Genomic DNA, 23,712 nt, shown 5'->3' on the forward strand with positions numbered 1-23,712 from the left:
CATTATGGTGTTTACTGTTGATCACTGAATTCTGGTAGGACTCTCCTCATGGAGCCACTCCCCTGAGGTAGGATGGTGCTTCCCTGAAGTAGGATAACCAGTCTTAGTTTTGCCCAGGACTGAGGAGTTTCCCTGAACATGGGACTTTGAGTGTTAAAACTGTGACAGCCATGGGAAATCTGGGACAGTTCACTCCTAAGCATGGACCTTGCCCCTGTCAATCACATGGAAAAAACTTTGGAAAGACTAAACCAACAAGAGGTCAGGTGTGGCAGCTCACACCTGTACTCTCAGCACTTTGGAAGTCCAGGGCGGGAGGATAGGTTAAGTCCAGGAGTTTGAGACCAGCCTGGGCAACATAGTGAGAACCTGTCTCTAAAAAACAAAAAAATTTTTTTAATTAGCAGGGAGTGGTGGCATACACTGGCAATCCCAGATGCTCAGGAGGCTGGGGCAGGAGGCTCACCTGAGCCCAGGAGGTCGAGTCTGCAGTGTGTCATGATCACACCACTGTACTCCAGTCTGAGCAACAGAGACAGTGAAACCCTGCCTCAAAAAAAAAAAAAAAAAAAAGAGGATGAGGATGGGACACACTTGCCTAGGAGACTCACCTGGAATGAAGGGTGAAGGAGGGAGGGGAGAGAACAGGGAATTGGAGACTGTTCCTTATCTTGGCTCTGGGTTCTGAGAAACATGCCTCTACCACACACTCGGTGGTAGAAATCAGGTTTGAACTTAGCGTGAGATAATTCTGTAATGGTACCGTGAGTCATCTTACTAGGAAGTGCAGGAAGACCAGTCAGGCCTTGAACAGCTGAAATGGTAAGCCAGTTGTCAATTCTGCCATTGCAATTCTGTTCTGTTCTTTTCTAGCCAGTTCTTTTTGTGCTGTGGGGTAATGTATACGCTTGATGATGGAATGGTAAAGGTAGTAGTATAGTGACGTAGGAGCAGCCCAGGGAAGGAGAGAGAGCCCAGAACAGCAGGGAACTGCTAGCCATAGAATGATAGAAGGCTCTCCCTTCTTTGGAATTATTTCTATAAGATAAATCTCCAGTGATGAAATTTATCAATAGATCAAAATGTATGAATATTTTAAGGCTCTAGAATGACAAAGAAATCAGCCCATCTGTAAAAGACAGCATAAAGATTAGATAAAGTTAACATGTCAACAGAATAATAGATCCTTAATGTTTTGCTGGGCAAACAGGGAGGCCCCTTTTTGAAATTTGCTAATTTATGATTTCAAAGTCTAATCTCCTTTCTCCTGTTCAGTATCCAGAGATCTAATTTCTTCTACTTTACAATCACAAGAGGCCTTCAGTTGTAGTCATTTTTTTTTTCTCTTTTTTTTTTTTTGGAGTTTTGCTCTTGTTGCTGGAGTTGCAATGACAGGATCTCAGCTCACTGCAATCTCTGCCTCCCAGGTTTAAGTGATTCTCCTGCCTCAGCCTCCCTAGTAACTGGGATGACAGGCGCCCGCCACCACGCCCAGCTAATTTTTGTACTTTTAGTAGAGACGGGGTTTCACCATGTTGGCCAGGATGGTCTCGATCTCTTGACCTTGTGATCTGCCTACCTCGGCCTCCCAAAGTGCTGGGATTACAGGTGTGAGCCACTGTGCCCAGCCTGTAGTCATGTTAAAAAAAAAGTTTAGGCTGGGCACGGTACTTTATGCCTGTAATCCCTATAATCTCAGAGCGCTTCGAGAGGCCAAGGCGGGAGGATTGCTTGAGGCCAGGAATTCAAGACCAGCCTGAGCAACATAGTCAGACCCTGTCTGTACCAAAAAAAAATTAGCCAGGCATGGTAGTGCACACTTCTAGTCCTAGCTACTTGGGAGGCTGAGGTGGGAGGATCACTTGAGCCCAAGAGTTCGAGGCTGTAATAAGCTACAATCACACCACTGCACTCCAGCCTGGGTGACAGAGTGAGACCCTGTCTCTACAAAAGTTAATTTTAAAAAATTCAGGGCCGGGTGCGGTGGCTCACGCCTGTAATCCCAGCACTTTAAGAGGCCAAGGCGGACGGATCACAAGGTCAGGAGATCGAGACCATCCTGGCCAACATGGTGAAACCCTGTCTCTACTAAAAATACAAAAATAAGCCGGGCATGGCGGCACGTGCCTGTAATCCTAGCTACCCGGGAAGCTGAGGCAGGAGAATAGCTTGAACCAGGGAGGCGGAGGTTGCAGTGAGCCAAGATTGTGCCACTGCACTCCAGCCTGGGCGACAGAGTGAGACTCCATCTCAAAAAAAAAAAAAAAAAAAAAATTCAGGGCTGGGCACAGGGGCATGCAATCCCAGCACTTTTAGGAGGCCAAGGCAGGCAGATCAATTGAATCCAGGATTTCGAGACCAGGTTGGGCAACTTAGCAAAACCCCATTGCTACAAAAAAACAAACAAACAAGAATTAACTGGGTATGGTGGTGTGTGCCTGTAGTCCCAGCTACTCGGAAGACTGACGTCAGAGGATCACTTGAGCCTGGAAGGTGGAGGCTGCAGTAAGCTGAGATCACTCCACTGTACTGCTCTAGCCTTGGCAACAGAGCAAGACCCTGTCTCAAACAAAAAAAAAAAAAAAAAGTTTTTTTTTAGAACAAGGATTTCTGTGTGATTAAAAAAAAAAGTCTATTAATTTTATGTGTTGGGAAACTAGCATGTCCCCAGCCTTCAGCTAGTATTTTTCCTTCCTTTCCACATAATCAACAAAGTCTTAATCCTGAATCTGTGATTTCTCATACCCACAACAATTTTGGAAAATCTTGGCAGGATCTAGAGAGCAAAATGGGCCCTGAGGACATGTGTATGCACAAAAACCCTTTCATTTCTTATTTTCTTGTCCTCCTTCTAACTTCCCCTCCATTGCCAGGGAAGGTAACTACGAAGCTCAGTCTTTGGGCTATTTTCCGTTTGTTTCAGATACAGATAAAATCTTAATATCTATGATCTGTCTAGCCTCTTTCACCGTTACCCACTTCTTCTATGTCTTCACTACATGACTCCACTAAAATTGTGTCTTGTTTTTTATCCCTAAGTTAGATTAACTTGGTCTAGATCCTTCACAGTCCTAGGATCAGGAAAACAGCTTCATCCCTATTCAGTTAACTTAAACCAAGAATATGTTTATGGTCCCTCTTTTGTATAATCTGGAATTGGTAAATTGGTGATCACCCAATATTGTTTTCCCTTGATATATCCTGAGACCTTACTGCCTTGAAACATCTAAGGGTAAATCTGGAAAACTACTATGCTGGCCAGATGGAGTTATCTATGGGAAAATGAGGCTTACGTAAGACAGACAAAATCCTTGACTCTTTCCCAAAACCATGCCAGAAAAAAGCTATAAATCCACACTAAGAACCACAAAGGGAGCAGCTTTCTCAGACGCTTATAAAAAGCCCCTGTGAGGACACCCTTGGCAATTTGGAAGTACAGACCCTGATCCTTCCCCTACATCATTTTGGGGAAATAACTAACCAATGACAAAAGAAAAAAAAAATCCTGGCCTGCAAAACCACAGGTTGAAAGGAGGTTAAAGGTGTAGATCTGAAGAGTTTCCCTGTGGGATTATTAGAAAATAAAATGCTCCCAGGGAAAAACACTGTCAGCCAATGTTCAGCCAGCTCAGCACTTAGATTATCTTTGGTGTGCAAGTAAACAGACTTAAAATTGCTTTTGAAATCTCTCCAAGACTGTCCATCCCACTCAGTCTTTTATGTCACCATCTAGTGAGTTAAGTTGTGAAAAACTCCAATTTTCCTTAAATATAGTTATATAAGGCTAAAATGCAAGGCATTTTCCATGATCACACTTCACCTTGCCACTTATGATACATGTTGGGCAGTAACCCTTTCCTGATGCGATCTACCAAACAGAACCAAAACTTTATGGGGAAAATACCCATCTTAGAAGACTTAAAAAGGAAAGACCTTAAGAATTAAAACATTGCCTTATGAGGGAAACAAGTTGAACTTTACAAAGAAAAAAATAATGTAACCGGGTACCTCTGTTGCACAATGAATAGAGTTAATGTTTCTAGCCAACTCTTCGTTGTCCATTCCCACCTCAATGACATCCCTGTGCATATTAAGCACAATCTTCTGCCAAATGGACCCACTCTTTATAGAGCAGGATAATGATGGTGAATAGCATTTGGAGTAGAAATAAAACAGCAGATAATAATCCGTAATTGTTTTTAATCTTGAGGATGAGTCACCCTCAATTTATTTCCAAATTTCTTCTGTCATCAGCTGTTCATTTCTTTACTTTGAAAATCACCAGATTAACACTGCCAAAGGCAGGAGGTAGGAAATGATCCAAGAGGACAAGTCAGAGGTATCACATGGTGAGTGGCTGAGAAACTGGAACAAGACAACCCTCAGGAAAGTCTCTTTTTTGTCCCAGCAAAGGCACCAATGTGTGAACCTAATTCACACTTTCATTATTCTAATCAGGTTATTTTTATATCAGTGTAATTTTAGAACAAGACTTGCTAGGGGATTATTTATTTCTTAGGAAATTCTGTCCATCACTCTGCATATCCAAGGTCTAGCACCAGAATTCATTTCAAGCCAAGAAATTATATTCCTATTACCTCTCCTTTTTAATACTTTCACATATCTTCTTTATTCCCTGAATCCTCCTTTTGTACAAGGAATTTCAAAACAGAATGACCAGACTTTCTAACATCACAATTATAAGAAATGTGATCTAGTTGAATGTGAGGTGTCTGAACCTGGGTGAATCTGCATTGCTCATCAATCTCTCTCAGTCCTTAGAACGCCTGTAAAGCATAAGCTTGCTATTTTATCTATATTCGAATTGCCTTTTTTAAGCTGATTGGGTTCTCAAACCCATTTAGCCTCTAACTCCGAGTCAGGGTTGGAAATAGGAAACTGGAGTCCAGATGTTCTCCCTAGGATCTAGGTCCAAGTCACAGTCCAATTATTGCAGACAGGCTAAAGATGGAGGTTTCTGACTGTCTTTAACATCCTCTTAAAAGCACAAAGCTGCAAACTGAGATTAGTAGCCATTTACTAATGTCAGAAGATCATTCCCCAACTGAAATTCTCTCTTCACATTTGCCTCAGATTATGCCTATATAGGCAGCAAAGTAGAAAAACTAAAATACCATCCAAATAATCCAGAACAAGTAAATATTGTTTTTTTTTTTTTTTTTTTTGAGACGGAGTCTCGCTCGGTTGCCCAGGCTGGAGTGCGATGGCACAATCTCGGCTCGCTGCAACCTCTGCTTCCTGTGTTCAAGTGATTCTCCTGCCTCAGCCTCCTGAGTAGCTGGGATTACAGGCGCGTGCCACCACGCCCGGATAATTTTTGTATTTTTTAGTAGAGACGGGGTTTCACCATGTTGCTCAGGCTTGGTCAGGCTGGTGTCGAACTCCCGACCTCAGGTGATCTGCCCACCTCGGCCTCCCAACGTGCTGGGATTATGGGATTATAGGCGTTAAGCCACCACACCCGGCCTATGTAAATATTGTTTTCATCTGAAATCTGCAGATAACTGAAACCAAAAAAGTGTTTTGACTATATGCTGTTTTCCCCTTTACTATGAGTTTATTTTTTTTATTTTTATTTTTTTTGGAGAAAGCCTTGCTCTGTCACTCAGGCTGGAGTGCAGTGGCATGATCTTGGCTCAGTGCAACCTCCGACTCCCAGGTTCAAGCGATTCTCCTGACTCAGCATCCCGAGTAGCTGGGATTTCAGGCATGTACCACCACGCCCGGCTAATTTTTTTTTTTTTTTTTTTTTTTTTTTTTGAGACGGAGTTTCGCTCTTCTTGCCTAGGCTGGAGTGCAATGGCACGATCTCGGCTCACCACAACCTCCGCCTCCCTGGTTCAAGTGATTCTCCTGCCTCAGCCTACCGAGTAGCTGGGATTACAGGCACCTGTCACCAAGCCCAGCTAATTTTTTTGTATTTTTAGTAGAGACAGGGTCTTGCCATGTTGCCCAGGCTGGTCTTAACTCCTGAACTCAGGTGATCCACCCGCCTCTGCCTCCCAAAGTGCTGGGATTACAGGCGTGAGCCACCGCACCCGGCCGCTAATTTTTGTATTTTTAGTAGATACGGGGTTTCACCATGTTGGCCAGGCTGGTCTTGTCTTGAACTCCTGACCTTTACTATGACTTTGTATGCACAGTCATAAATGTTTGCAACCACTGAGCTTTCAAATTAGTGGTACTCAACCTGGAGTTCACTGGATAGTAGGGAGCCGCTGTCTTGGTTTCAGTTTAATTAATGCATTTGCAAATGAATCAAGATATTCTGGCATAGCCCCAACCTTACCAAAACACACATATTAAATGTCAGTTTATGACAAGTATCTGTATACTCAGTCATGCTAGATGATGGAACTGTGTAGAAGGTGATGAGGAGGAAAGTCTGTCACAACTCCTGGGAAGTATCCCTCCTCTCCACCTTCTACATTAGCTAAAATGAGTGAGCATTAGCTCCTGACGAATACGGTCAGCCTCTAAGTCCAGGGACTCCATGTGCTCATACTCTTCTTCCGGGGGCTGTTCCATGGGTCCTGTCATTGGAGAGGACCAAACATCCATCCCATGCTCCAGGGAGATGTTGTGGAGGACACAACAGGCCAAGATGATATGGCTGGATTTCTCTGGTGAGTACTGCAGTGCCCCCTTGGATCCATCCAGGCAGCGGAATCGGGAGCAGAGGGTTCGGAAAGTCTTCTCAATCACACTGTGAGTTGCAGAATGGGCCATGTTATAGCGATATTCTGCTGGAGTTTCAGGAATGTGAAGTGGGGTCATGAGCCAGGTTTGAAGAAAGAAGGAACTGTCACCTGTGGGGAAGGCCCAAATAAATCATAAATGACTATAAGTGGAATAGAAACAGGAAGTGAAATTCAGAAAACATATACTGACAATGGACAAGAAAATACAACAGCCTCTGGCGCCAAAGCACACTAGAAAAACCAAGCGGAAAATGCTATGGTAAAAAGAAATCATGCCAATGCCAGGAGCAGAAAGACACGAGTTCTGGCTGAGAATATCGTTGGTAAAAATCGACACATAAAAACGCTGGCACCTAAAGGAAGCCAAATATGAAAGAATGTAGGAAGGAGGTGAAGGCACTGGAGGAAATAAAATTCCTGCATTTGGCCAGGCATGGTGACTCACGCCTGTAATCCCAGCACTTTGGGAGGCCGAGGCGGGTAGATCACCAACTGAGGCCCGGAGTTCAAGACCAGCCTGACCAACGTGGGAGGCGGAGATTGCAGTGAGCCAAGATCACGCCATTGCACTCCAACCTGGGCGACAAGCGCGAAACTCCATCTCAAATAAAATAAAATTCCTGCAATTTCCTAATTCAGAGATATTGTTATTAATAAAAGGCTTAATAAAACCAAATAAAATCAAATAGCATGCCAATCTTCAAAATCTCTACAGAGCAAGAATGAAACAGGAAAAAAGAGAATTCTGCCAAGAGATCCCAAAACACTTGTGAGGGGAAGTCTTAACTTTACCCTCAAAATTTCAAGTCTAAAAGCACTACCAAGGGATTTCAGGGGATTTCATGGACTACAGTAATTTATTCTCCCAGTGCTAAGAAGAATAAGATAAAAGTCCGAGCACTTATGGCAGAGATCAGAACTCAGGTGTTCTGCCTTCCTATATATCACAATTACTAGAACCATGCCTTTGTAAGAGGAAGAATTTCACATGAACAAAGAGAGCATACATATAATCATGCAAATAGTAATAGTTGGTGATAAGGAAATGAATTCAGAAGTCAATTAAAAAAATACACACAAGGCATTCTCCTTAAGTGACTTCTTTATCAAATGATCCCAGGAAGTGCTAACAAAACAACAACAACAAAAAACTGGGGTGCAATGCCCTGATACAACAGCACAATGTTAGTATAATGCTTTCTTGTCCTGACTCACTGTCACTACATCTGGCAGATGAGATGTCCCGCACAGAGGCAAAACCTCTTAGAAATTTGAGAGACAAATAGGCCCTGGAGTACCAGTTTGCATACCACTGTGTTCCTGCCCCACCATCAATTTCAGTGAATAGTTCTGGACTGTTCAGACAGTGGTAGGCACTGTTCCCAACATACAGGGCTCATTTCTTTTAGGCGCTTACATTTATTTTTTTGGAGACAGAGTTTTGCTCTGTCACCCAGGCTGGAATGCAGTGGAGTGATAACAGTTCGCTGCAGCCTCAACCTTCCAGCCTCCTACCTCAGCCTCCCGAATATCTGGGACCACAGGCATGCGCCACCATGCCTGGCAAAATTTTTAATGTTTTCTAGAGAGGAGGTTTCACTATGTTACCCAGGCTGGTCTCTAAGTCCTGTGCCCAAACAATCCACCCACCTCAACCTCCCAAAGCCCTGGAATTACAGCGCCTAGCAGGAGCTTACATTTCTAAGAAATGGATTAACTGTAAATATCTAAGAAGTCTCACAAAATTTTCAAATTTACTATTTAGCTGACTTTTCCCCTCCCAGGTATAACCTTTTTTTTTTTTTTTGACAGAGTCTGCTCTGTTGCCCAGGCTGGAGTGCAGTGGTGCAATCTCAGCTCACTGCAACCTCCACCTCCCAGGTTTAAGCAATTCTCCTGTCTCAGCCTCCTGAGTAGCTGGGACTACAGGCACACGCCACCACGCCCGGCTAATTTTTTGTGTTTTTAGTAGAGACGGGGTTTCACCATGTTGGCCAGGCTGGTCACGATCTCCTGACTTCATGATCCACCCACCTCGGCCTCCCAAAGGGCTGGGATTCCAGGCATGAGCCACCGCACCCAGTTTTTTGTTTGTTTGTTTTTTTGAGAGTCTCACTCTGCCCAGGCTGGAGTGCAGTAGCATGATCTCGGCTCACTGCAACCTCCGCCTCACAGTTTCAAGCAATTCTCCTGCCTCAGCTTACCGAGTAGCTGGGATTACAGGCACCTGCCACCACGCCCAGCTAATTTTTGTATTTTTAGTAGAGATGGGGTTTCACCATGCTGGCCAGGCTGGTCTCAAACTCCTGACCTCATGCGATCCACACCCTTCAGCTTCCCAAAGTGCTGGGATTACAGGCGTGAGACACTACGCCCGGCCATAACCTTTTCTTTTTATTGAACATAACCCTACTAAATAATGAATTTAAGAAACTGATGCTATAAATAATAATGAAAAATAATATCCATGACTCATTGAACACCTACTATGTAGCATGTACTGTGCTGGTACTTTTTTTTAACTATTTTTTTTTTTTTGAGACGGAGCCTCACTCTGTCGCCCAGGCTGGAGTGCAGTGGTGCAATCTCGGCTCACTGCAACCTCTGCCTCCCGGGTTGAAGCTATTCTCCTACCTCAGTCTCCTGAGTAGCTGGGACTACAGGCATGTACCACCATGACTGGCTAATTTTGGTATTTTTAGTAGAGATGGGGATTTCACCATGTTGGCCAGGCTGGTCTCAAACTCCCAACCTCAGATGATCCGCTCCCTTTGGCCTCCCAAAGTGCTGGGATTACAATCGTGAGCCACCATGCCTGGCCTAACTTTATTTTCAATATTTATTTACTTTACTTTAGTTTTGTTTTTTGAGACAGAGTCTCACTCTGTTGCCCACGCTGAAGTGCAGTGGTATGATCATAGCTCACTGCAACCTCAAACTCCTGAGCTCAAGCAATCCTCCCAACATACCCTCCTGAGTAGCTGGGATTACAGGCACATGCCACAACACCCAGCTAATTTTTAAACTTTTTGTAGAGACAGGGTCTTGTTATGTTGCTAGGCTGACCCTGAACTCCTGGCCTCAAGCATTCCTCCCGCTTCAGGAGGAACTCCCACCTGCTTCACCTCCCAAGGTGCTGACATTACAGGTGTGACCACCACACCCAGCTGGTACTTTTTAAAGATTATCAGGCTGGGCACGGTGGCTCACACCTGTAATCCCAGCACTTTGAGAGGCTAAGGCAGGCGGATCACCTGAGGTCAGGAGTTTGAGACCAGTCTGGTCAACACAGCAAAACCCCATCTCTACTAAAAATACAAAAATTAGCCAGGCATGGTGGTGCGTGCCTGTAGCCCCAGCTACAGGAGGCTGAGGTAGAAAACTGTTTGAACCTGGGAGGTAGAGGATGCAGTGAGCCGAGATCATGCCACTGCACTCCAGCCAAGGCGACAGGGTGAGACTGTCTCAAAAAAAAAAAAAAAAAAAAAAAAAGATTATCTCTTACTATGCAATCCCAACTCTGCTAGGTTAGATATTGAACTTATTATTCAAATGAGAAGATCAAAGTATATGTTCGTCATCCTTTGATATGTTAGGCAAAGGAAAGACCTAGTCACTAAATGCTAATTTCAGACTCAGAATACTAAAACAAGAGCATAATAAAACAAGAATATAATGCTGTAAAAGAGAATAAAATAAGTAAGATGAATACTGAAAACTGGAGATGCTAAATGATCCTTGTTAAAGTTTCTCTAAGAAATGGTATGAGTCTTAAATGGAGGAGATATACAGGAAAAGCTAAAGGAGACCTTTTGTAAAATTGCTCTACCCTCACTAAATGGTTATAAACCAAGCACTACTGGAAAACAGACACTCAAGAGGGGATTAGGATCAGAATTGCTAAACAGATTACAATTGCTTATATGATCAGTCATCCACAAGACATTTTGGCAGATCTTACCCAAAGCTGCTTAATAGGACTAGGCCAAGAGCTAAAGAAATAAGAACTGAGGCTGAATTGTTTGCAGGAATAGTATATTTAGAGGGGAATTTAGATAATGCATTCTGAAGGGACAGATGAGAATGAGGACAGGAATGGATAATATCGTAGGAAAAATAATGCTAAAAAAAAAAAAAAAAAAGGCCAGAGGCTCACAGCTAGTTCTAGGTTTGACAAATCTAGAACTGTTCCTCAAACCTAAGGGTTGTTTCTTAAAATACAATTAGGCGGCCAGGTGCAGGGCTTCATGCCTGTAATCCCAGCACTTTGGGAGGCCACAGTGGGTGGATCACCTGAGGTTGGGAGTTTGAGATCAGCCTGACCAACGTGGTGAAGCCCCGTCTCTACTAAAATACAAAAATTAGCTGGGCGTGGTGGCAGGCACCTGTAATCTCAGCTACTCAGGAGGCTGAGGCAGGAGAATTGCTTGAACACAGGAGGCACAGGTTGCAGTGAGCTGAGATCGCCCCATTGCACCACAGCCTGGGCAACGAGAGCAAAACTCCATCTCAAACAACAACAACAAAAATACAATTAGCCATCTATTCTCTCTTTTAACATCTTGTCATTCCTTATAATCCTGCCAATCTTCCCATAATTACTCCCACTGTCCACACAACCTTTAGAGACTAGTGTTTTCCAAATCTGTCTATTCATATGAATGATTTAGGGTATCTCTCTGTTGCCCAGACTGGAGTGCAATAGCACGATCGTAGCTCACTGCAGCCTTGAACTCCTGGGCTCAAGTGATCCTCCCAGGTCAGCCTCCTAAGTAAGCTGGGACTACAGGCACACGCCACCATGCCTGGCAATTAAAAAAAAAAATTTTTTTTTTTTTTTTGGAGATACAGTCTCCAGCCCAGTCTGGAGTACAGTCACAGAATCTTGGTTCACTACAACCTCCGCCTCCTGGGTTCAAGCAATTCTCCTGCCTCAGCCACTCGAGTAGCTGGGATTACAGGCATGTGCCACCAGGCCCGGCTAATTTTGTATTTTTAGTAGAGACAGGGTTTCACCATGTTGGCCAGGCTAATCTTGAACTCCTGACCTCAGGTGATCTACCTGCCTCGGCCTCCCAAAGTGCTGGGATTACAGGCTTGAGCCACCGCGCCTGACAAATTTTTTTTTTCTTTTGTTTTTTTTGAGACAAAGTCTTGCTCTTGTCCCCCAGGCTAGAGTGCAATGGCGTGATCTCAGCTCACTGCAACCTCCGCCTCCCAGGTTCAAGCGATTCTCCTGCCTCAGCCTCCCGAGTAGCTGGGATTACAGGCGCCTGCCACCACACCTGGCTAATTTTTATATTTTTAGAAGAGATGGGATTTCACCATCTTGGCCAGGCTGGTCTCAAACTTCTGACCTCAGGTGATGTGCCCGCCTTGGCCTCCAAAAGTGCTGGGATTTAGCACCTGGCTAAAATTAGCACCAGGCTAATTTTTGTATTTTTAGTAGAGATGGGGTTTCACCATCTTGGCCAGGCTTGTCTTGAACCTCTGACCTCGTTGTCCACCTGCCTTGGCCTCCCAAAGTGCTGGGATCACAGGCGTGAGCCACTTTTCTTTTTTTTTTTTTAAGATGGAGTCTCACTCTGTCATCCAGGTTGGAATGCAGTGGCAGGATCTCCGCTCACTGCAACCTCCACCTACCAGGATCAAGCAATTCTCCTGCATCAGCCCCCTGAGTAGCTGGAATCACAGGCTCACACCACCGTGCCTGGGTAATTTTTGTATATTTAGTAGAGACAGGGTTTCAGCATGTTGACCAGCTGGTCTGGAAGTCCTGACCTCAAGTGATCCACCCACCTCGGCCTCCCAAAATGCTGGGATTACAGACGTGAGCCACCACGCCCGGCCTGAGGAAATCAGTTTCTACATCTTCAACTTCCACAGGATATTCCAAGCTTTCTTCATGCCTCACACCAAAACTAGCTTTAATAAACACTTGCTGACCAGGCACAATGGCTCATACCTGTAATCCCAGCACTTTGGCAGGCTGAGGTGGACTGGCTGAGCTCAGGAGTTTGAGACCTGCCTGGGCAACACAGTGAGACCCAGACTCTATAAAAAAAATAAATAAATAAAAGAATTTTTTTTTTTTTTTTTTTTTTTTGAGAGTAAGTCTCACTCTGTTGCCCAGGCTAGAGTGCAATGGTGCAATCTCGGCTCACTGCAACCTCCACCTCCCGGGTTCAAGCGATTCTCCTGCCTCAGCCTCCTGAGTAGCTAGGACTACAAGTGCCCACCACCATGCCTGGGTAATTTTTGTATTTTTAGTAGAGATGAGGTTTCACCATGTTGGCCAGGCTGGTCTCAAACTCCTGACCTCAGGTGATCCGCCCGCTTTGGCCTCCCAAAGTGCTGGGATTACAGGCATGAGTCACAGCGCCCAGCCAAAAAATTTAAAACAAAATTAGCCAGGCATGATGGCAGGCACCTATGGTCCCAACTACTCGGTAGACTGATGTGGGAGGATCAATTGAGCCCAGGAGGTCAAGGCTTCAATAAGTTGTGATCATGCCAGTGCACTCCAGCGTGGGTGACAGAGTGAGACCCTGTTTCAAAAATACATGTGTGTGTATGTATATAATATATATATATATATATATAAAAAATAAAAAGGCCAGGCGCGGTGGGCTCACGCCTGTAATCCCAGCACTTTGGGAGGCCAAGGCGGGCGGATCAAGAGGTCAGGAGATGGAGGCCATCCTGGCTAACACAGTGAAACCCCATCTCTACTAAAAATACAAAAAATTAGCTGGGCGTGGTGGCGGGCGCCTATAGTCCCAGCTACTCCGGAGGCTGAGGCAGGAGAGTGGTGTGAACCCGGGAGGCGGAGCTTGCAGTGAGCCGAGATCGCACCACTGCACTCCAGCTGGGCGACAGAGCGAGACTCTGTCTCAAAAAATAAATAAATAAATAAACATTCATTAAATGTTGCTACAGTATCCATTTTTCCCACTCCTACTCTTTCTGTAGAGAGGGGAATCAGGAAAGTTATTTATCAGAATTTTTACTAATTTTCAACTATGTACTATAAACAATGTAAAAAACTACTTTAAAGCCATAATTCCAACTGAATCTTGGATCCCAAGGTGGGAAGAAAAAGAAGTCCTTACCAGGAATATTTGCCAAATAGAGTAATTCGTCCTATGATCTGATTTAAACACTGAAACACAAGCGATTTAAATTAAATGTTATGTGCCTCAGTCTCCTCTTTTGTAAAAATGTTAATAATATTATTATTTAACTCTTTTTTTGTTTTGTTTTGTTTTTTGAGACAGAGTCTTGCTCTGTCGCCCAGGCTGGAGTGCAGTGGCGTGATCTCGGCTCACTGCAAACTCCACCTCCCGGGTTCACGCCATTCTCCTGCCTCAGCCTCCGGAGTAGCTGGGACTACAGGCGCCTGCCACCACGCCTGGCTTATGTTTTGTATTTTTAGTAGAGATGAGGTTTCACTGTGTTAGCCAGGATGGTCTCGATCTCCTGACCTCGTGATCCGCCCACCTCGGCCTCCCAAAGTGCTGGGATTACAGGCGTGAGCCACCGTGCCCGGCTATTATTTAACTCTTAAAAAAGAGTTTTTATAAGCATTAAGTGATATAATTGATGCAAAATGCTTACAATATTGCCTGTCAAATTTTAAGGGCTAAGTTTTAGCTGGCTTAATAGTTAGGGAACCGGGCAGGGTGCAGTAGCTCATGCCTGTAATTCCAGCAATTTGGGAGTAAAAGGTGGGCTAACTGCTTGAGCCTAGGGATTCGAGACCAGCCTGGGCAGCATGACAAAATGCCAGCTTTACCAAAAATACAAAAATTAGCCCAGCATGGTGGTGTGCATCTGTAGTCCCAGCTACTCGGTAGGCTGAGGAGGATCAATTGAGCCCAGGAGGTCAAGGCTGCAGTGAGTCATAATCACACCACCGCACTCCAGCCTGGGTGACAGAGTGAGACCCCGTCACAAAAAAAAAAAAAAAAAAAAAAAAGGTGGGGGGAACCAAAGTGAAGAGATTCATAAGAAATCAGCTTGGAACCCAAGTACTCCCACAGCTACAGAAGAAATGGCCAGATGAAACAATTGCAAAATCGACTTTCCCACACTTCTTGGTGTGAGTTGTATGAAAATAAAATTTGAAAGCTCAAAATAGGCAAAAGGTGTGTTTAAGATAAAGGTCCAGTAGAGTAGCAAGAAGGTGGTGCACTAAAAATAGTACGGAGCAGCAACAATCAAGAAACTCAGTAAGCTCCAGGATATTACACGTGGTACCCTGGCAGCTCTACACCCATCAGTGTAGTCTTTGCCCACTTAGAACACAGGAGGTTTCTCTTTAAAGTGCTAGTAAACATGTTAAAGAGAAGTATTTCCTGAGCATCAACTCACAACAAGCACTGTGCAATGAGCATGTGCAGTGCAGATATGATTAATGGTAGTGATTAGCTGGGTGTGGTGGTGTATGTCTGTGATACCAGCTACTGGTATTATGAGCCTGGGCTGAGGCCAGAGGATTGCTTGAGACCAGCCTGGGCAACATAACAAGACCCAATCTCAAAAAAACAAAAGTTAGAGAAGTCTTCTAATCCTTAATGTAGCTTTCATCTCTTATATGTTGTATACAAGATAACCCTTGTCCTGATGCTCATATAAAAGTAGCGCATTAAAAAAAAAACAAACCCAAAAAACAAAAAACTAAGCTGCTGGATTCAAGGGTTTTATCACTGCTAACTGCACTCCTCAGAGCTGTACAGTCACCTTGGTTCACACTGCTGAATGTTGAATAGATTCTTGTTCTACTCATAACAGTAAGCCAGTCTTTCCAATGGAAAGATCTGTGAAGTGAGTTGCTACAATAAGAATTGTGTACATGCATTGTCTACTATCATTTTTATGCAGATATCACAGTGACAATCAACAATGCAAAAATAATTTCTTTTTTTTTTTGAGACAGAGTTTCGTTCTTGTTGCCCAGGCTGGAGTGCAATGGTGCAATCTCGACTCACTGCAACCTCTGCCTCCCGGGTTCAAGCGATTCGCCTGCCTCAGCCTCCCAAGTAGCTGAGATTATAGGTGCCTGCCACCACGCCCAGCTGATTTTTTGTATTTTTAGTAGATAAGGGGTTTCACCACGTTGGCCAGGCTGGTCTTGAACTCCTGACATCAGGTGATCCGCTTGCCTTGGCCTCCAAAAGTGCTGGGATTATAGGCATGAGCCACTACACCCGGATTTTTTTTTTTTTTTTTTTTTTGAGATGGAGTCTTGCTCCATCGCCCAGGCTGGAGTGCAGTGGTGTGATCTCAGCTCACTGCAACCTCTGCCTTCCAGGCTCAAGCAATTCTCCTGCCTCAGCTTCCCAAGTAGATGGGACTACAGGCATGCGCCACCATGTCCAGCTAAATTTTGTGTTTTTAGTAGAGAAGGGGTTTGACCATGTCGGCCAGGCTGGTTTTGAACTCCAACTCTTGACCTCTGGTGATCCACCGCCTTGGTCTCCTGAAGTGCTGAGATTATAGGCGTGAGCCACCACAACTGGCCACATTTGAATATCTATACAATACTTCATAGGTAACTTTCATATATATTACCTAATCCTCACAATAGATATTACTGTGGTTGGTGTCAGATTAATCATTTTACAGATGATTAGCAGAGCCAGATAAAAATTAAGGCTCAATTGTATGGATGTACAATACTTAAACAATTCTGGACAGTCCTGATAAGTATGTTGGCTTTTTTTTTTTTTTTTTTTTTTGAGACAGAGTCTCCCTCTGTTGCCCAGGCTGGAGTGCAGTGGCACGATCTTGGCTCACTGCAACCTCCACCTCCCAGGTTCAATCGATTCTCCTACCTCAGCCTCCCAAGTAGCTGGGATTATAGGCGCGCACCACCACGCCCTGATAATTTTTGTATTTTCAGTAGAGGAGGGGTTTCACTATGTTGGACAGGCTGGTCTTGAACGCCCGACCTCAGGTGATACACCCTCCATGGCCTCCCACAGTGCTGGGATTATAGTCGTGAGCTACCGCACCCAGCAGTATTTTGGCTTTATTTCAGGGGATTGTTTCATTTATTTGTTTGCTTATTTATATTATTATTACTTTTCTGAGAGACATTGTCTCGCTTTGTTGCCCAGGCTAATCTCGAGCTCCTGGATTCAAGTGACCCTCTCACCTTGACTTCCCAAAGTGCTGGGATTACGGGCAGGAGCCACCGCACCCAGAGAGGATTGTTTGTATAAGGTTGTTTTTGTTGCTGCAGCTATTGTTTGCAATAAAAATTCTTGTATGCAATTTTGTTTTGCATATGTATAAATATATACCTGTAAGATAAATTCTTAGGAGTAGAAGAGCTGGGTGAAATAACATAAAATACATTTATTAATATATATATATATTTTGGCTGGGCATGGTGGCTCACGCCTGTAATCCCAGCACTTTGGGAGGCTGAGATGGGCAGATCACCTGAGGTTGGGAGTTCGAGAGCAGCCTGACCAACATGGTGAAACCCCGTCTCTACTAAAAATACAAAATTAGCTGGGCATAGTGGCGCATGCCTATAATCCCAGCTACTCAGGAGGCTGAGGCAGAATTGCTTGAACCTGGGAGGCGGAGGTTGCAGTGAGCCAAGATCGCGCCATTGCACTCCAGCCTGGGCAACAAGAGCAAAACTCTGTCTCAATAATAATAATAATAATAATAATTTTTTTTTACATTGGTGTGGTGGCTTACAGCCATATTCCCAGAGCTTTGGGAGGCTCAGATGGGAGGATAGCTTGAGGCCAGGAGCTCAAGACTAGTCTGGTCAACATAGTGAGACTCTGCCTCTACACAAAATAAAAAAAATAAAAATAAAATAAGAAAAAAAAAGTTTAATTGTTTTGGAGACAGGGTCTTGCTATCTTGCTCAGGCTGGTCTCAAGGTCCAGGCTCAAGTGATCCTCTTGCCTTAGCCTCCCAGATAGTTGGAATTACAATTACCAGTTGTACTACTATGTGCCACTGTGCTGGCTCTAACAGTATGCTTTAAAGTTTTAATAATGTCTATTAAATGTTGATTTTTAAAAAATTAAGGCTAAGAAAATTCTCACCTGAGGTCTCATAAAAAACTGGCAGGACTGAGACTCAGCTCTACAGACTGCCATATCTCATTCTACTCCACTACATAATTTTTCTTTTTCTTTTTTTTGAGATGGAGTTTTGCTCTTGTTGCCCAGGCTAGAGTGCACTGGCGCGATCTTGGCTAACCACAACCTCCGCCTCCCGGGTTCAAGCGATTCTCCTGCCTCAGCCTCCCGAGTAGCTGGGATTGCAGGCATGCGCTACTACGCCCAGCTAATTTTGTATTTTTAGTATAGACGGGGTTTCTCCATGTTGGTCAGGCTGGTCTTGAACCCCCAACCTCAGGTGATCTGCCTGCCTCGGCCTCCCAAAGTGCTAGGATAACAGGCATGAGCTACACGTGCGGTCCCTTTTCTTTTTTTTTTTTTTTTGTTTTTGAGATGGAGTTTTTGCTCTGTTGCCCAGGTGGGGGTGCAATGGCGCCATCTCGGCTCACTGCAACCTCTGCCTTCTGGGTTCAAGCGATTGTCCTGCCTCAGCCTCCCGAGTAGCTGGAACTACAGGTGCCTGCCACCATGCCCAATTTTTGTATTTTTAGTAGAGACAAGATTTCACCATGTTGGCCAGGCTGGTCTCCAGCTCTTGACCTCAGGTGATCCACCGCCTCAGCCTCCCAAAGTGCTGGGGTTGTGTGAGCCACCGCCCCCGGCCTACATAACTTTTCTATGCCTCCAAACAAAATGAAAATTCACACTTGCAAACTTACCCAGAAGCCAGCTATCTTTGTGCATACCCGCTTCAAACTGACTACTGAGGGAAGACTGCTGCAGCACAGCACAGTCCTGTAGGCTGCCGGGCCAGTTTGTCTCCACGGTCATTAGTGTCCCTCTAATGTCACACACCATCAGGCAGTTTAAAGAATGCAGGCCTTTTCGGTTCACATAGGAGAGGTCTTCAGCATTTGGTGCCTTGATGGCCACATGGATACAGTCAACCACCCCCATCACCCCTGGCATCCCTGCCAACCCATAGAATTCATCCTTCAGAGCCTGAATGGAGGCTTCATCAGCTGGAAAGCGAATGAACTGTGAGGCCCTTTCCACAAGTGCTTCAGTGACATTGGCAACACAACGACTCATAGACGCCTGACTGATTCCAATGGCATCTCCCATCCGAGTCTGGAAGGAACCTGAGGTATAAAAACCCAATGCTGCAAGGACCTGTGTCTCTGGGCTAATAGCCCTGGATCGCTGAGTAGGCCTAGAAAGATTCGCCCCCAAGAGCTCCACCAAGTAATAAATGAACTGCCGTGGAAACCCATACATGGACATCAAGTATTCATCAGTCACATCATCCAGCTTAAAACGGTCCAATGTCCGGTGACCACGGCCATATAGCAGGAGGTCACAGTCAAGCACTGTTATTGGTATAGCCATGGTAAATGTGAATGTTGGCTCTCCTCTTTGCTTTTTCTGAACTGTTCCCAATGAAGATGTTGGTGCAAGAACGTATTTTTAAGAAAGTATCAGAATCCAACAGCTAACCACAGTTAAATGGCTCTGCCATTTATAATCTTCTCTCTGTAAATGTTAAAAGAAAAAACATTAGGAACCTACCAAAGACTTTAAAGTGACTCAAAGGCTGGAGCAGCTCCTTTTCTACAAATTTCCATTTTGTTGAGGCAAAACGTACTGTACTTACAACTCCGGATTTTTCTCCACTAACTCATGGCTGCACGACAGGCTTGCTCTGATTCAAGGATAATGGGAATTCAATCTTTGTGGCTCATTTAATGCTTGGCATTTCAATTGAGAACACCAAAAGAATAATGGAGGTGATGACATAATTATTCACAAGGTAAGGTCGGCTTCTAACTATATAGGCCAAGAAGCAGCTGACATATGTCATAACCACCTTGGGTAAGAATTGGTCACGGGTTTCATTATCCAAAGACTTCTGGTTTCACCTGACAAATACAGGACAGATGCTGGGGTGTTCAAACCAGTCTAACAAGAAAAGAAGGGGCAAAAAAACAAACAAACAAAAAAAACAACCAAAGTCCACAACCCAGCCTTATGGACGTACACTGTGTGCTGTAACAAAAGGCTTTTCCCTCACTCCAAGAACTCCAAATCGTGAACCTGAGGGCCAGGAAGTAGGGAAGACCAGACACATTGGAAGTCGGGAGCGAAAAAGAGGCTGGCCGAACCAGGTTTGGGAAGCGACTCTGCCACTTTTAAAGGGCACCCTAAAAACGGATGTCAAAGTCTGATTGCGCCGGCCACTCAGTTAGCCCAGGCCCGTCACCCACCTCTCCGCGGCTGCCAGGTTACCAGCCACACTTCCCACCCACCCAGCCGGGTTGGGCCCTCCTCCGGAACCGGCGACTGCACAGAGGCCGCCACGGCGCGCAACAGCGGCACCGCCCCTTCCGCGTCAGCGCCCGCCCCGCGCCGCGTCCTCACTGCCGCTGCCACGGCTACCTGCGGTTCATCTCCGCACATTCCACACGCGGCCCAAACGGCTCTCTCTCTCTCTCTCTCTCAAACACCGCCTTTCCGTCTTTGTTTTATCTTGAGTAGCTTAGAAAGATTGGAGAAGAAAGCTTACGTGGAATGAAAATCAACTTTTATGGAGATTTTGAGGACTAAAAGAATAAATAGGGCGTCCGTACTGTAGCGAAAGTGCGACTAAGGTTAGGCATCTGGATTTCCCCCGTAGCCCTCTTCCACCCCCCCCCCCGGCCGTTACCGAAGCGGATGAAAACAAACACTAACGATGGCGGCGCCGGGAAGCGACAGGCTGCTGGGCTTAAGGCGGGAGTGACCGCTTAACCAGTGAGGGAAGCACTGAAGAGCGCCAGTCGACGTGGGTGCGACAACTCGCGGAGTCTTAGGAGCAAAACGTCTGGGGCCTGCGAGCCAGGACCCTTCTGAAGCCTTAGGTGTCTATCGGCGACGTGTACGGTCACTGCAGCTCCGGAGCGCGGAACCCTCAGCCAGGAGGCGCGGCTGGTCGGTCCCAGGTCCCGGCCTCCGTAATGAGAGCCCGGAACCACTCTTTGTGCCGCAGCTTCGCAGGTACTAACTTTTGCGGGGGATACCCCAAGATCTCTCAGCGCCCCCGGGTGGGAGGCTGTGGATCTGCGGCCCCTTGGCTGCTTCTTCGTGGAAGTCGAAGGGATTAGCCACGGTTCAATCTCCTGGGCCCCTGAGTTTTCTATGGGAAGTTGAGTTGGTCTAGGCCCCGTTGGCCCCTGCTTGTTTGGCAGAGAATCCCCTCCACCCCAGAGCTTTCCTCTCCACTTTTTCAGCTCTTTGGGTTAGGTCGTCAGGCGTTTTGGAGGTAATTTGGAGGGCCATAACTCCGGGGTTGGGTGCCAATATGAGTGAGGTAGGTTTTCATTCAATCAAGATTTGCTGAGTGCCAAATATGTACTCCGCGTGTAGGTGAGGGTGACTGTTGACTAGTGAAAAAAGGGACCCATGGTTCACGACTGTCTTCTTACTGGCAGTGGAACGACCTGTGGAAACCTGTGATCCATTCTCATTAAATAAATCTCTGGGTAAGTGGCTAAGCACCTTCTTGAGCTCATCACTAATTCTTCCCAGTTTTCACTTTTCCAGTGAGTTCCCAGTTAGCCTGGTCAGTTCAGCGTAGCATTTCACTTTTGGTATTTCTTCGTTCTCTGGCCACCCCGCAGCAAAAAAGAAAAAAGAGATTTTTTAAAATTACCTATTTTCTCATTACACTTAGTTTAAAACTCATCTCCTAAGGTGATAGCATTTATTGGACACCTTTAGTGGGAGATGTATTATAATAAGAAACAACAAGCTCTTCCTTTACACTAAATTAACTTCCAGATTTTGTGTGTTGTTTTATGACTGTTAGTCCTTTTCATGTGTGCATGTAGTGGCTTCAGCTCAATTATGAGGTTTTTTTGTTGTTGTTTTCAACTCTCCATTTTTCAGCTCAGGAGAAGTCTTTTAGTTTTTTAGATTTAAAAATTTTTATTATTATTATTAGAGATAAGGTATTGCTGTGTCACCCAAGCTGGAGTACAGTGGCGCCTTCATAGCTAACTTTAATCTCAAACTCCTGGGCTCAGGGAATCCTCCCACCTCAGCCTTCCAAAGTGTTGGGATTACATGCATAAGCCACGGAGTCCAGCCCAGGAGCTTAATCTCGAAGGAAGTTTACTTGAACTTTAGGTGTGGAATATTCGAAAGTAACTTCCAACATGGGGTGTGGAGCTAAGTAAGATGAATTTACATAAACCGTCATTTTTCCTGCATGTGCTTAGTGGAGGAGAGTGCATAGAGTTGCTGGTCATTGCTTCCTATCAAATTGTGGAAACCAATAAAAACTGAAAATATTCTGTGAGAGAATAGAGGTACTGTAGCCAGGAGGAATGCAAAGGAGGCTGCCCAGAGGGAATCAAACCTTTCTAAAGTTTGGGTTTTAAATATTTAAAAGGATTTTAAGTCCCTAAAGGGATTTAAAGGTTATTTTAAATAATTAGCTGATTTTTTTTTAATGTCCTTGGAAGGTAGATTTCTTGCTTTTTTTTTTTTTTTTTTTTTTTTTCTGAGACGGAGTTTCACTCTGGTTGCCCAGGCTAGAGTGCGGTGGCGGGAACTCGGCTCACTGCAACCTCTGCCTCCCGGGTTCAAGCGATTCTCCTGCGTCAGCCTCCTGAGTAGCTGGGATTACAGACATGTGCCGCACGCCCAGCTAATTTTGTATTTTTAGTAAAGATGGGGTTTCTCCATGTTAGTTAGGCTGTTTGTTCTTGAACTCCCGACCTCAGGTTATCCACCCGCCTTGGCCTCCCAAAGTGCTGGGATTACAGACATGAGCACCACTCCTGGCCGATTTCTTGCTTTTAACTGAAGAGTAAATGTGGGCCAGTTTATTAAAAATCCTCTGAAGGGGCCGGGCAGGGTGGCTTACACCTGTAATCCCAGCACTTTGGGGGGCCGAGGCAGGCGAATCATGAGGTCAGGAGTTCAAGACCAGCCTGGCCAACAAGGTGAAACCCCGTCTCTACTAAAAATACAAAAATTAGCTGGACGTGGTGTTGGGCGCCTGTAATCCCACCTACTCGGGTGGCTGAGGCAGGAGAATCGCTTGAACCCAGGAGGCGGAGGTTGCAGTGAGCCTAGATCACGCCATTGCACTCCAGCCCGGGAGACAGCGCCCCTCTGTCTCAAAAAAAAAAAAAAAAAAATTCCTCTGAGGACCAATATAGGTTACATAGGCAATTTGTCTGTGTTTTTTGTTGTTGTTTTTTGCAATGGAGTTTCACTCTTGTTGCCCAGGCTGGAGGACAGTGGCATGATCTCGGCACACTGCAACAACCTCCCCCTCCTGAGTTCAAGCAATTCTCCTGCCTCAGCCTCCCAAGTAGCTGGGATTACAGGCGCCCGCCACCACGCCTGGCTAATTTTTTGTATTTTTAGTAGAGATGAGGTTTCACCGAGTTGGCCAGGCTGGTCTCCAACTCCTGACCTCAGGTGATCCACCCGCCCTGGCCTCCCAAAGTGCTGGGATTACAGGCGTTAGCCACCGCGCCAGGCCTGGCAATCTCTCTTATCCTGGTATTTTTTTGTATGCCCTTGGTCATAGAGAAGGGATGAGAATGTGAATTACCACTGCTTGGAAAAACAACTCAATTGGGCTGGGCGCGGTTGCTCACACCTGAAATCCCAGCACTTTGGGAGGCTGAGGCAGACGGATCACCTGAGGTCGGGAGTTTGAGACTAGCTTGGGCAACATGGAGAAACTCTGTCTCTACCAAAAATACAAAAATACCTGGGCGTGGTGGCGCATGTCTGTAATCCCAGCTACTCGGGAGGCTGAGACAAGAGAATCGCTTGAACTGGGGAGGCAGAGGTTGCTGTGAGCCGAGATCATGCCATTGCATTCCAGCCTGGGCAACAAG

General features: G+C 45.3%; 2 protein-coding genes across 25 annotated transcripts in view; one reads left to right on the plus strand and one right to left on the minus strand.

The window, feature by feature from the left end:
* Window positions 1–4,193: 4,193 nt before the first annotated feature.
* HARBI1 (harbinger transposase derived 1) lies at window positions 4,194–20,220 on the minus strand. Of its 3 annotated transcripts, none has more exons than XM_003815215.5 (3): window positions 20,080–20,220; window positions 18,535–19,348; window positions 4,194–6,830 (listed from the first exon to the last, which is right to left on the minus strand). In XM_003815215.5, exons 2-3 carry the CDS (start codon window positions 19,202–19,204, stop codon window positions 6,451–6,453), a joined length of 1,050 nt encoding a protein of 349 aa, XP_003815263.2. In that variant the 5' UTR covers window positions 19,205–19,348; window positions 20,080–20,220; the 3' UTR covers window positions 4,194–6,450. The 3 variants fall into 3 exon arrangements, with proteins under 3 accessions (XP_003815263.2, XP_063464515.1, XP_008966379.2); XM_063608445.1 differs by having other exon boundaries at window positions 19,854–20,192; XM_008968131.5 differs by having other exon boundaries at window positions 19,470–20,183.
* Window positions 20,221–20,223: 3 nt separating this feature from the next.
* ATG13 (autophagy related 13) overlaps window positions 20,224–23,712 on the plus strand; it is a 44,294-nt gene continuing 40,805 nt past the window's right edge. For 7 of the 22 annotated variants that reach the window (XM_063608435.1, XM_063608440.1, XM_063608438.1 and 4 more), the window contains exons 1-2: window positions 20,504–20,848; window positions 21,283–21,333. The gene's annotated coding sequence lies outside the window, so the exon portion shown is untranslated. Of the gene's footprint in view, window positions 20,849–21,217; window positions 21,338–23,712 lie in introns of all 22 variants that reach the window. The other 15 variants (XM_063608433.1, XM_063608444.1, XM_063608434.1 and 12 more) reach the window with 9 other exon arrangements.

This window comes from Pan paniscus, chromosome 9, assembly GCF_029289425.2.
Source record: "Pan paniscus chromosome 9, NHGRI_mPanPan1-v2.0_pri, whole genome shotgun sequence".
NCBI classification, from domain to species: Eukaryota; Metazoa; Chordata; class Mammalia; order Primates; family Hominidae; genus Pan; species Pan paniscus.